At 38.0% G+C, this 13,577-nt stretch overlaps 1 protein-coding gene across 1 annotated transcript in view; it reads right to left on the bottom strand.

The window, feature by feature from the left end:
* Positions 1–319: 319 nt before the first annotated feature.
* The window catches only part of LOC122662448 (glycosyltransferase BC10-like), a 33,127-nt gene continuing 19,869 nt past the window's right edge, over positions 320–13,577 (bottom strand). The window contains exons 8-11 of the mRNA XM_043858080.1: positions 1,302–1,361; positions 1,078–1,200; positions 940–978; positions 320–831 (exon numbers count right to left, since the gene is read on the bottom strand). Of these exons, the coding sequence (XP_043714015.1) occupies positions 688–831; positions 940–978; positions 1,078–1,200; positions 1,302–1,361 (366 nt within the window). The 3' untranslated portion in view covers positions 320–687. The remainder of the gene's footprint in view (positions 832–939; positions 979–1,077; positions 1,201–1,301; positions 1,362–13,577) is intronic.

Here is a 13,577-nt window from a genome sequence, read left to right as displayed (position 1 = left end):
GGCTTTATAGAACACCAACCAATAAATATGCTGGAGACAAATTGATGTTATTATGATTTAGTAGCACCATCTCTAACCTTAAATTCCAAATTGGATACAAAACCAAGAACTTCCCTTTCATCGTTTGTTTTGATTCAAAAAGCTTTAACTTCACTTTTGCCCCTACACCCAGCACCCGCTCTGGCTCTCACGCTGCATTTTGGGCACTTAGGTATAGACTATGTATATACGGTAGGCAAAAAAATATGCAAGGGGCAAGAGGGAGGGCAACAGGATGGGTAGAGAAAGGGAGGTGATTTGGAACTTCACAATTTAAACATGTACAAGAATCAACAACATTAAAATGCTTTTGCATAGATCTCCAAAATTTTCCATTTGAGTGGATCACATTAATAGCCGGGAAAAGAAGGTAAAACATGAAAAAATGGGAAAATGGGAGAAAAAGGATATGGAAAACAGCAAATAAACTACCCCTAGAGGAAGCAGCACTATGAAACAAGTTGGCAGCATCCTCAAGCCCAGACAGGATAAATCCTAGCTGCTCTGCCAATCACCCTTCTAGAAAAAGAAACCTGGTTGGGGGGCATTTGAGCCATCTAAAATGTGGCATTTTACAACATGTCAATATATTTACGGAGAAACCAGAGGGGCTATGGGGTCGAAACTGTGGATCCGACCAAAGAATAATCACAGAGAAAACTCAGACATTGATGTGTAGTTTGATAACAGGTGCAGCATCTTATCCAGAGCTTCCGGGTAGAACTTCCTTGCAAATAGATAACACGGTCGTCTTATACCATTCCAAAAGCAAGGCCTTATCTGCACTTCCTTCTGCACGAGCAGATGAGAACCAAATACTGCTGTTAGATTTTCCCAACACACAAGAAATACATCTAGAACTTAGAGAGCATTGTCTGGACTTGAAGCCCTATCCTATACCTTCGCCTCACTTGTAACGTGAACGCTCTCATCAATAGACTGCAAATAACAATGACATTAAAGGAACTAGATAAGTAAGGTCAATACTAAATGGAATGCGGTAATAGAAATTTAAAATGGGTTTAAGCAGAATTTTACTGTGATATTCTTCAGCAGCTCATAGGTGACATCCTGAGCCCTATATGCTTTTGGATGCCATTTTCCCTCAGACCAATCAACATGTGTGACTGACCAATTCGCAATGCCACCAGGGTCAACCATCTGAAACGCAGAGAACCAGTTCAGTTACAATGAAAATAAGAGGAGAACAAAAATTGTGGTAAACTGAAAGAAAAAAAAATGAAATAGTCAAGCGTGCTCACGTGGAAAAGGGTTGGAATGTAATGCTCATCAGAATAGCAATTTCTCCCTTCCATCCCCGGCTGTGAAAATCACACACATTCACATCAATACATGTTGTTCATGAAAGTTGGTATCAAAATCAATAAGTCCCGCCATCAGATCACATTGATACAGCTAACATTATGTATGTAGTCTATGCTAAATGCTCATGATTGATTTGACAAGAACTGCAGAAGACGTCCTCAAATGTATGGTTTAATGCTTGAATACATAAATATAAAGCTTTATTTTAGGCAAAAAAAACAAATCTACATGGGTCTTCTTGGAGACGTTTTCTAAGTGGGCCACCTACTTCTGCCATGTGAAGTGATGCAATCGTAGGTTCAAAAACCCGGCTCAGATTTCTTACAGGCCCATCCAAACAACAAAATTCAACTATTAAAGGGGAGTGGCAGTTTTGTAAATAAACAGAGTATTAGAGCGGCACTTAGGTATATGACTAAGGAAGTTATTATGTAAGAATTAGGAATTAAAGATTAAGGGTAGTCTTGGCATTAACAGAAAATAAAGATAGAAGTAGGATAGAGGATGAAGGGAGAGGCATTTTGGGAAAGAAGAGAATATGGTTATCAATAAGATAACGATACAAAGCTCACCTTCAAACTCACAATGGGTATAGCCAGCGGTAAAACCAGATAAGTTCTGATGATTGAATCTCAACCAAATGGGCTCACATTGACTCAATTTCTGGGGAAGGTAGCTATTACCATGGCCTATTGATTCCAACAGAAAAGCACCCCAAAACAAAGATCCAAAACATGAATTAAAGTGTCTGCACACAAGAACAAGAGGAACAGCCCTAAGTTCTGATTTGGTTCTCAGGATTGGAGAGAGATTAGGGGCCAATGGTTCTTGGGTTTAGTCACCCCTACGGAGAGTATCAGACCCCAGAATTTCAGTTTGAAAGACACAGTATTGAAGGAGATCGAACCCTCTTTTTGTGGTTCTTACAGTTGTTGGAACAGAGTATCTGCTGAAAGTAAGCAAAACAACAAGAAGAGGAATCGGAAGAAGAAATAATACAGGATAGCAACAAGGAACAGGAAGAAGAATAAGCGAAAAGAGAAGGCAGATAGCACCCGTGATTGGAACAGAACGATAAGATGAAACAACAATTGAACCAATCTTTGACCCTCACAGTAAGCAGTAGCCAACTAATATCAATTTCATTCCATTCTAATTCCATTGTAGGGTACATAGTACATGTAAGGGCTCTCAGCACAAATAGAAACTAATTGTAATTAGAAAAGAGAAACAAACTAGGAAATTAACAACTCAAAGCAAATCTCCTACATAGTTATATCTTAAAACAAAGAATAAAAATTACATTATTAACTCCAAATGATTAAATACGTCACTACCAGTCCTTGTTAGACCAAAATCTCAGGTTGGGGCGGTTCTATTTGGGTTTGGGTTTCCAGAGCAGGTTGTGCCGGCCCAACCAAGATAATGCCACTGCATCATGGAGCCATGACTTGCTGATTCCAACTGTTGGATATTGAAGGAGTGGTCTAGATTGGCCGTGTGTCAATCAATCATTAGACACAAATTTAACTAATACACTCCAGTGTATTGGCATGCATCCCGTGTAATGTCCATGCATGCCTACTGGTACTCTAACAACTACTGGATCTCTCCTATTTTTCGGTGCTTGTTTTGACAATTTACAAATTTTGATTGGGATGAAACTTGAGATGTGAACAGAGGAACTTTCAACAGATCTGCAGCCCCGTCTGACCTGCCACGTGGTAGAAGAAATGCCTGCCTGGAGAACTCTCTCCAAACTGACCCACCTAGAAACACCGCCGCCTTTATTTTATTCTAGGTAAAAGTTACTTGCCACCATGGACTCTATGGACTGCACACTCAGTCATGCCATGTGGAAAGGTGATGTGACTTTGGATTTTTTTTTTTTTTTCTATGTATCCTTTTATCCTATGAATAGCAGAACCAGGAATTCCATAACAAATTTATTTCAGTATAGTTTCAACACCAGCCTGACATTTTTCAAACTAGCTCACAAAAAAAATTAAAATAAAAAAGGGCACAAGTTTTGCAGATAGGCCCACCAATATAGAATCTATAGAAGGGTATCTCTTTCTCCCATGTGGTAGGATGGAGTCTGATGGATAGGACTGAAACTTTGTGGGCAGGTCTCCAAGGTCCCCCACTTACACGTCAAATTTCAGCCGAAACAAAGTTGGACATATGAGAAAACAAAGCATTATAAAATATAGACAACCAAGAGGGTGTACAGACTACCAAGAGGGTGCATGGACATACATGGGAGGGTTAATGATCAAATTTGAATCTGAAATTTGACATGTGAACAATCCAAATCATCCCCTAGCTATCCAATTGTCAGAATAGCCACATCAGCTTTCCACATGGCAAAAGTGGATATGCTTGTCCATACATACCATATGGATGAGCCTGTCCATAAAGCCTTTTGCCGAATAAAAAACCTTCTTTACAAGTGGAAAGAAGCAATACGTATTTTCATAAAAGCAATTGAAGTAATCTCATATTCTCTTTTTCATTTTTATGTGATTCAGAGTACAATGTGTCATAAAGATTAGAACCTAATAACAATGATTGGGGGAAGGGGGACAGATTTAAGAGAACTTAAGTAATGAGGGATTTGAGGAATCTACTGACAGACATGGAATTATTAACTGGAAGTAGATAATAAGTTAAGTATATTTGGATATTTTTTGGTAAGAGTTTTACAATGATCCTAAGCAAACTTTCAGAGACTAGAAAAGGGATAAGTGCCTCCTGGTGAAAAATTCATGTATGGTCTATTTGTTTGGCTCAAGGTTTTCAGTACTGTTGGAGAATGCCAACCCTGTTTAATCTAAACATCTCTCACATTGTACAGATTGATTGAGAGCTTTGTTATAGCTATCATTATGCCTTTTTAGCCCAAGTGATATATTACAATTATAGTTACTTTGACAGAGTTCCTTCTTGCTGAGGAAAGGAATTGTTGAGTGAACAATCCATGAATTTAAATGTTATTTGCTCTATCATGGATTGTTGAATGAACAATCCATGGTTTATATGTTTTGGCGTTTACAATCAAATTGTGTATGAAAATAAGTTATTTTCTCTTCCAAGTGCTATACTGAGTAACCAGGTTCCAAGCATTGGAGGAGTGTGTCCTTGAGCCAAGAGCATCAAACTGGAGATATCAACCTGCTGTCATGGAGTGGTTGAACATATTTTGAAGATTATTCAAGCCCTCCATGAGGATTCAAGCAACATGAGCCAAGATTGGAAGATTTTCTTAGTTTGCTTGAATGTGTTCCCCGTGTTCCTAGGTATGTTTTCAATGTGTGATTTTTTGGATGATCCTAGGATGCAAGGATTCCAAGTGCTCAAAGCTCATTTAATCACCCAATGACTTAAATTGGAATACCTAAGATAGGTGGTCATTAGTGTAGACCGACTAAGTCAAAAAGGACTTAATGGTTGACACTCATCATAAACCTTGACTTAGCCCTTTGGTAACTTGATTGGACCTTATTTTGGTTCACTCGGCATATATGTATTAATTGGAAGTTTTGTCCAAGGGATATGTGCTTATTATATTGTCAAAAAGCCCAAAATAGCACCAGCGGTCGATTGAGCGGCCGACCGGGTGCAAGAGGGTGCGGTGCGGTCAACCGAGAACACCATCATGCAAATGGGCGATATGGCGGCAACCGGTGGAGTCCGAGAGGTGTTCAAATTCAGTCTACATTATAGTGGCCAAACGGCTTTGTTCAGCGATCAATCAGTGTTTGAAAAATTAGTCCATTAGAGAGTATAACTGCTAGTATTTTGACTGTTAGAACCCTCCTTCATAAATAAGGGATCGCCGAGTTTTCAAAAAAAAAGGAAGAAGTTTTGACGAAATTGTGGGGAAACTCTGCCGGGCTAAAACTTGAATATTCCACAGCCAATGTGAGTTTAACCTGGAAAATCATATGAGCTTGTAAAAGAATTTGAGCAAAGGGATCAAGTGAGCTTCATCTTGTATATTTGCCTACGAAAGAGAGAATTTGTTTTTGGCTGACAAGCCATTTTTTTATCACTATTTAATGATTGTGGTTTGATCATGATGGTGATCATTGTGAGGCCTTTCTCCTACCTGGCAAAAAGAGTGGTTGATCACAGGATGATCATTGTGAAGGTTGATAGATCCTGGAAAACTATCATAGGTTGATCACGGGGTGATCATTGTGTGAGGGTGTTTCTCCTACTTTGTAAGGAGAGTGGTTTAGTGTATTCCAAGCTGGGAGCTTGAAGAGTGGACATATCCAGTGACCTAGCCCATAAGATTCTTTAGTCATTACCTAATGCTTGGGAAACCAAAGTGACAACCATCCAAGTGGAAAAAGATTTGAGTACCTTACTATGGTTGAGCTTATTGGTTCACTAATCACACATGAGTGGACATAAAGAGGGTGGTTGATCACAGGATGATCATTGTGAAAGTTGATAGATCCTGGAAAACATTCATTGATTGATCACAGGGTGATCATTGTGTCAGGGTGTTTCTCCTACCTTGATAAGGAGAGAGTGGTTTAGTGGATTCCAAGCTAGGGGCTTGAAGAGTGGACATAAATCCAGTGACCTAGCCCATAAGATTCTTTGGTCATTATCTAATGCTTGGGAAACCAAAGTGACAAACATCCAAGAGGCAAAAGATTTGAGTAACATACTATGGTCGAGCTTTTTGGTTCACTAATCACACATGAGATAGTCTTAAAACAAAATGAGAATCCCCTAGTGAGCAAGGACCTTTCTCTCAAAGGATCGTCATAAAAATGATGACTCTCATGACCTTAATGAGGATGCAGCTCTTTTGGCTAGAAAATTTAGAATTTTATTAGAATGAATAGACCTAGTAAACTCTAGCCAAGGTTCCCAAATAAAGAAAAATGTCTAATGCTATGAATATGATAAATTTGGACATGTGGCTGATGATTTCCCCACAAGAAAAGGGGAAAAAATGAAAAGTTTAAGCAGAAAAAGAAATGAGGACTTCCAAATGGCATTCTATGGTTCAATTGAACCTCCAAGTGATGGGGAGAATGAGAAAGAGGATTCTGAATTTTACACGTTTTCCAAAGTATATTGTGCCCGGAATATGATAAATCATTGAGAAAAACAGAGGTCTAACAAGGACAATATATACTTTTGGAAAATGAGAATGAATCCCTAAATAAGGACATGAGTCCTTACCCATTCCAGGACCATACAAGCCTGTTACATGAAATGCGCCAAACCCGAAGCAAGCCACCCCTGAAAGAAATAAATGAATTCCAAAGATCTTGGGCAAATCCAAAGAGGGTTTTCCTGTACACTCATCACAGAATATTTCTAGATCCCAATACACCCAATACCATATAGCTGCCAAGAAGCACAAGCCAGAAAACACAATATGTGCCCCGGCCACGCCTTCGTAAGTTTGAAAGTTGAGGATTTGAAATCCTTGGTTGAGGATTTGAAATCCTTGGTTGAGAAATTCACCACCGAGACTAAGACCCTAGATAACATGTTGGATGACTTGGGTCAAGGAAAACCAGTCCCTAATACTTCTGGACTTGGATACAAGGATAGGCCAAAAGCACCTTGGAAAAAAGCTAATGTTAAACCTTATGTTAACTGTTATGGATGTGGCAAAAGGGCACATAAATGTTCAATGCCCATTGAAGTATAACCAACCCGCAAGGACCCAACTTAAAATGGGTACCAAACGGCCAACCTTGCACTTTTGCTAGAAGTTCTGCAGGTCCCTTCAAGAGCTAAAAGGAGAAGCTATCCAAATCAAATTGGAGGCCTCAAAGGAGCAATGCCAAGCAAAGGTTAGAACCTATGTATGACCACAATGTTGCCAGGTATGGTAAGCAAACTTACCATGATGTGCATGACAATGTTTTTATTGAAATGAACGGGTGTTTGTGGGAGAGGGTTGGTGTTGGGAACACATCCCACTCCACTTGAGAAAAGAAGCTCTTTTTAGGATGGCTCTAAAGTGAGCATGCTCATGGTATGCTCTCATGGTATGCTAGAAAGTAAATTCTAGCAAATATGGAATGAATGATCTTATACACTATTATTCTTGAATGAGGTGACTATGTGAAAATTGTGCTTGAATGGTCAAGAATTGAATTATATATCATGGGTGTATTTTGAGTGTGCATCGTAGTTGAATTTTGATAAGCTTGATGCACTTCATTGAGCATAAGCTGAGGGTTGCATATCATGTGTGGAAAATTGGTATGTAAAAAGTGATCGCTGATCACTCACTAATAATTGAGAAAATGGACTTTGATCACTCCACCATTTTAAGAATACACCAAAAGGAGATCTTGAATTGTCTCATTTATTGAGCTCAATGGATTCTGGAAACGAAATGATGATATGAGGGGCATAATGAGAAATTGATTAAGACTGCCTATGCAATGGCAGTCGACCAGAATATCAAGACGGTCAACCGAAATCGTAGAGATTTAAATCTCACGGGCTTTGACTGAGCTGATCTTTCAACTTCCAATTTGCTCATTCTCTAGGCAACTACCTACTTCTCTACCCAATATGGTTTCATTACAGATCTTTCTTTTATTTTCATCCTAAACGCTCTTGTTATTCTTCTCTTCTCTTTAGAATAGTATCTTCTTTTCTTCCCTTTCTTCGTTGGTCGGTGTTGAGAGTTATGGCAAATGAGTCAGGCAGAAATAGGACCATGGATATCCCTCAAGAGTATGATATTAAGAAAGTCAATCAGATTCTTCAAAATGGATTAGCCTTGGATCAAGCTTTAGTTATGAGGACCATCAACAGCTACAAAGTTTTTGATCTGATTGAAGATATAACTTTAGAAGGGGAGTTTATCCATGAGACCATCAAAGAACGGCTTCTGGAAATAGCTCATCAAGCTCAATCCAAGAGACCAAGAAGAAAGGAATCTCAAAGGAAGACCGTCATGCTCTTGCATCAGAAAATGAACTAAATGATGATATTGAACGTATTCGAGAAGAACTGCAAGGGGTCAAACTTAATCTGAAAAATCTTAAGAAAAAGAAGCTGAGAATTGTAAGGAAGGACATTCTCCTAAAAGTTGATAATCTTCTCGATCATCTCTTGTACAAGCAGATTAATACCCTCTCATGACTTTAGGAGTCATATATATATATATATTCTTTTGATTTCAGTTGAATCTATGGAATATTCACAACTTTTGGTTAGGTTGTCACCTTGCCAAATTTTATGATGCGAAGAAGGATTGATATTCTGATTATTATTGGCTTGTGTAACTGTTTGTGGCCTTGAGAATGCTATGCTTAAACTTGATGATTATTTCATTCTCTTGTTAAGTCCAGGTTTGTGGCAATAGGAATGCCTTGAATGAATGGTAAAATTTTCATGCCTGCATAAGACCATGTCCGGCCTTAGGGATTGAGATATCTTTGATCCCTATGTAAGTCCATATACGTCATTAGACACCTTCACTAAAATTGGTATTCATTTTGTGTCTATGTAAAGTCATTTCCAGCATTAGAGTGCTCAATCCTTGAGTGGGTTTTGCTTTCTTTGTAAGACCAGCTTTGCGGCTTTAGGGTAGCCTATATCATGTTAGGATTTCATGTTTTCCCTATGTAAGTTCATGATTGTTTGGTTTTAGGCATTCTTGAAAAAATTGGGAAAATATTGTGTTGGATCCTATGTAAGTCCATCGGCTATGTGAATTACCCTATTCTTAATTGGAATTATTTAAAATTTATGGTATTCACATATGATTTGTGTTTTGGTGCCTATGTTGATATACTTGGATTTGGATTATGAGATATTGTGGCATCAACATGGTTTAATATGATTTTGGCACCGGCCTTAGTAGCCTAATACATGATCGGATTATCTTTTGCTACTACATAAGTCTATTGTTTCCTTTGGCCTTGAACATCAATGTCTGTATAAGTCCATTGTCGGCTATAGGTATTATTGAACTTGAAATTGCTATATTTTGATGCATATGTAAGTCAAATTTTGATATAAAGTAGTTCATCTCAATCGAGATTTTCCTCTCTTTGTAAGTCCACTTGTGGCTTTAGCAATTCAATGCTTGATTGTTTATGTTCTCTTTGATTGCTATGCAAGTCCATCTCTATCCTTGAGTTCTCATTTCACACTTGAGTTTCTCATATAAGGCCATCTCTGGCTTAGAAGTTCTCACTTGAGTTGATGATGAGGACATCACTCAAGGATTTATGCAACCACATGTCATTTCATTATGGCTAGATGATCAGTATTATGTGTAGTTTTTTTTTTTTATTATTTTTGTATTTTTATTTAGGGCCAGAACTGAAACGTACTAATGTTGTAAGGGAATTATTAGGGAGTTATAGCTGGAGAAATAGTTATTAGGGCATTATTTCTTTTTTTTCGTTTTGGGGTTTAAAAAGACAGTATTAGGAGATGGAAGACAAGCAAGGAAGGAATGAAAGAATGAGCGACTCTATGCAATTCTTGGAGTGAATCCAAGATGGTGTGAAGCCAATAAGATCTTCTTTCTTGTTTTTCTTCTATCCTGATATAGATCAAAATATGAAGAAAAGAGGCCAAAACACTGTTCACGTTACTGTTCAAGTGAACAGTGTCACAGCCCCTATTTTGCCTACGTGTGAGTACTACTAGCAGATTTTGTGGGCCCAAGACCAGATTGCATGAAGACTTTTTAGAAGAGTCAATTTTGTCTATGCATGGGGATTTAGAAGTTTAGTTTAGTTTCTAATTTCATATTTAGAAAGTAGGCTTAAGTTTCTATTTTTAATTAGACTTGGTTTCTATTTTATAGTTTCTAATTTTGTTCCTTATATGTTGACTGCAATATAAAACCTAGTTTCTATTTTTAGAAGTTGCAATTTCTTTTAGAAGTTACTATCTCTTAAATTTCTGATTTTGTAAGCTGACCCTATTCCATTGGCAACCCCTCTTGTAATAGAAACAGAATTTTGAGAATAGAATTTTCTGGCCCAAGCTTGCCATCGAATTATGGGAGATCCTCCTTGTTTCAACAGCTGAGATAGTTGTGGGTGAGAGACCCAGGTTGAGAGAGCCACCCCCCTACCCACTTCTTCTTCTATCTTCTCTTCTCCTCCCTTCCCTATTCAATATACACTGTTATGCTGTATCTGTGACTCCAATAAACTATTGTTAAGATACCCTTTGAAAACCAAATTCAATACCCAATCATCTTCAAGGTTTTCTGTTGTTGCACACCATTAGTAGATCCTTATCGTGTTGCTCCTAGCTGCAATCGATCTCTCACTGGTTTCTCCCTGATTCGAGATCGACTCTGCATTATTTGGTATCAGAGATAAGGAGAGGCAGTTCAAGATTGACAGTTGTTGCATTCTACTTGAAGACTTGTCATGCAAGTCAAATTCAGCATCTCTACCAAACTCAATGACGAGTTTTTTTTCAAGATGGGGAGAGTTGATGTAGATCAAAATATGAAGAAAAGAGGCCAGAACACTATTCACATGAATAGTGTCACAGCCCCTAATTTGCCTTGGTGTGAGTGCTACTAAAAGATTTTGTGGGGACCAACACCAGATTGCATGAAGACTTTTTAGAAGAGTTAATTTTGTCTATGCAAGGAGATTTAGAAGTTTAGTTTAGTTTCTAATTTCATATTTAGAAAGCATAGTCCGAAATCTCGGCCTTTGAAAAAATCTAGTTGGGCCGAGATCTCGGCGAGTTTGTGCACTTTTTTTTGTTTTCGACTCGGAAGCCCATCTCGGTGGGTTTTAGACCTCTGTTGGGTCTGAAAATCAGTAGACAGCCTATTTTAGGCCATTTAAACACAATGGCATTATTAGATTTTGCAAAAACAAAGTCCAAATATGACTTTTACATCGGACCCTTAGTTGGTAGGCGGCGACGTATTAAAATAGCATAGTATATACATTAATGAGATAATTTATGTACATAGAACTCAAACAAAACATTTAATTAATAGGAAAACAAGTTAATAAGCATTACAAACCATCAAAAACCTTCACAAACTTGAGCAATCCTCAAAAATTGAGCTGCAATCTTCACTTTGCCACCAAATTCAGCTTCCAAATGTTTCAATCCAACCAAAAAATGAAGAAGGGAAGAGAAGATTGAGAGAAGAAGAGAGTTAGAGAGAAGAGAGCCAAATAATAGAAAGCAAGGTTCGACATACAGCATGTATATGCCTAACATTTTAAGTTAAATGGGTAAAGTGAGTGAAGTGACCCATATCCAACAACCGAGACCCGAAACTCGACCCAAGATCTCGGCGAGATCTTGCAATGTCTTTTGTTTTTTCAATAAAAATTCATGATGATATCGAGACGTCGCCGAGATATGGTACTTTTCTGTTTCCCTTGCCATCTCGACTCGGCTTTTGAAAAAACCTAGAATCTCGGCGAGATCTCGCGAGATTTCAAACTATGTTAGAAAGTAGACTTAAGTTTCTATTTTATAGTTTCTAATTTTGTTCCTTGCATGTTGGCTGAACTATAAAGCCTACTTTTTATTTTCATTAGGTTTCTAATTTTAGAAGTAGCTATTTCTTTTAGAAGTTACTATTTCTTAAGTTTCTAATTTTGCAAACTGACCTATTCCATTAAATAAGCAGCCCTTCTTGTAACAGAGACAGAATTTTGAGGATAGAATTTTATGGCCCAAGCTTGTCATCGAATTATGGGAGATCCTCCTTGTTTCAACAGCTGAGATAGTTGTGGGTTAGAGACCCAGGCTGAGAGAGCTATCCCCCTAACCCCTTCTTCTTCTATCTTCTCTTCTCCTCCCTTTCTTGTTCGATATACACTGCTGTGCTGTTTCTGTGACTGCAATAAACTATTGTGAAGATACCCTTTGAAGAGCAGATTCAATACCCAATCATCTTCAAGGTTTGCTGCTGTTGCACACCATTAGTAAATCCTCTCACAGGTTTCTCACTGATTTGAGATCGACTTCTGCATTATATCCACTCCTCTCTTTCAAACTCTATATCTACAACAAACCATTCCCCTTTTTTTTTTTCATTTTGGGTTTAAAAAGACTGTATTTGAAGATGGAAGATGGAAGCAAGGAAGGAATGAAAGCATGAGTGATTCTATGCAATTCTTGGAGTGAATCCAAGATGGTCTTCTTCTTTCTTCTCTATCTTCTTTCCACCCCTCCTCTCTTTCAAACTCTATATCTACAGCAAACCATCCTTGTTTGATCCCTCCAAATTCATTGTTATTTTGTTCTATCATATTTCTCCCAACCCTTATTTTCATTTCTTAAGTGCCTTCCATTTGTTCTTTCAAATACAGCAGCCCCTAAACCCCAATAAATTATACTTGTGGCTAGAATAGGACTGGTTTGCGGTTTTATGTGGATTCTCAAACCTGTCCTGCATCAAATTTGGTATCAAAGCCAGACTTAGTACATCTTGTACGTGAATCCTCGAGGACAAGTTTCAGCGCCTTAAACCTGATTTATTAGAGAGATACCAGTGCCTACTTTCACCGAAGGTGAATTCTTCCCACCTAGGGAGAATTAATGTGGACACCACTCAAGGATTTATGCAACCACATGTCACTTCATTATAGTTAGATGACCAGCAATTAGGTGTAGTTCTTTTTTATTATTTTTGTATTTTTATTTGGGAGTTGGGACCAGAACTGTAATGTACTAATTTTGTAAGGGAGTTATTAGGGAGTTACTGCTGGAGAAGTAGTTATTAGGGAGTTATTTTCTTCTTTCTCCAGTTTGGGGTTTAAAGACAGTATTGGGAGCAAGGTTCTAAACTCGGGTTTCGACTAGCTAGAAACTGAGATATGGTCCAAACTGGTGGAGACCATAGTTGTCAAGATGCCGCCTATGCGTCCAACCAGTTTTGTTGGGGCCTAGGCGACCTCCGCCTTATTGCAAGGTGCCTTGCATTGGTTTTTATTGGTATCAAACCCGGTATTGGCCCTTAATTATGCCAAATATTATGTAAGTAAATATTTTTATATTTGGTATTCCATTTACTTAAGATATTATTCATAAAAACAAGCAAATACCCTCCTATTTGAATTCAATAAAAATAGTTAAAAAATCAAATTCCAAAAGGATAAAAAGTCAACACCCCAATTCAAGAACAAAAACTGGATTTTCGACAGTAAGTAAAATTTTCAACTTTCTAATGTTGGGGTTTTTCTCAAATCTGAAAATTCTAT

This window comes from Telopea speciosissima, chromosome 5 (genome assembly GCF_018873765.1).
Source record: "Telopea speciosissima isolate NSW1024214 ecotype Mountain lineage chromosome 5, Tspe_v1, whole genome shotgun sequence".
Classification (NCBI taxonomy): Eukaryota; Viridiplantae; Streptophyta; class Magnoliopsida; order Proteales; family Proteaceae; genus Telopea; species Telopea speciosissima.
This window is presented reverse-complemented; position numbering and strand designations above follow the sequence as displayed.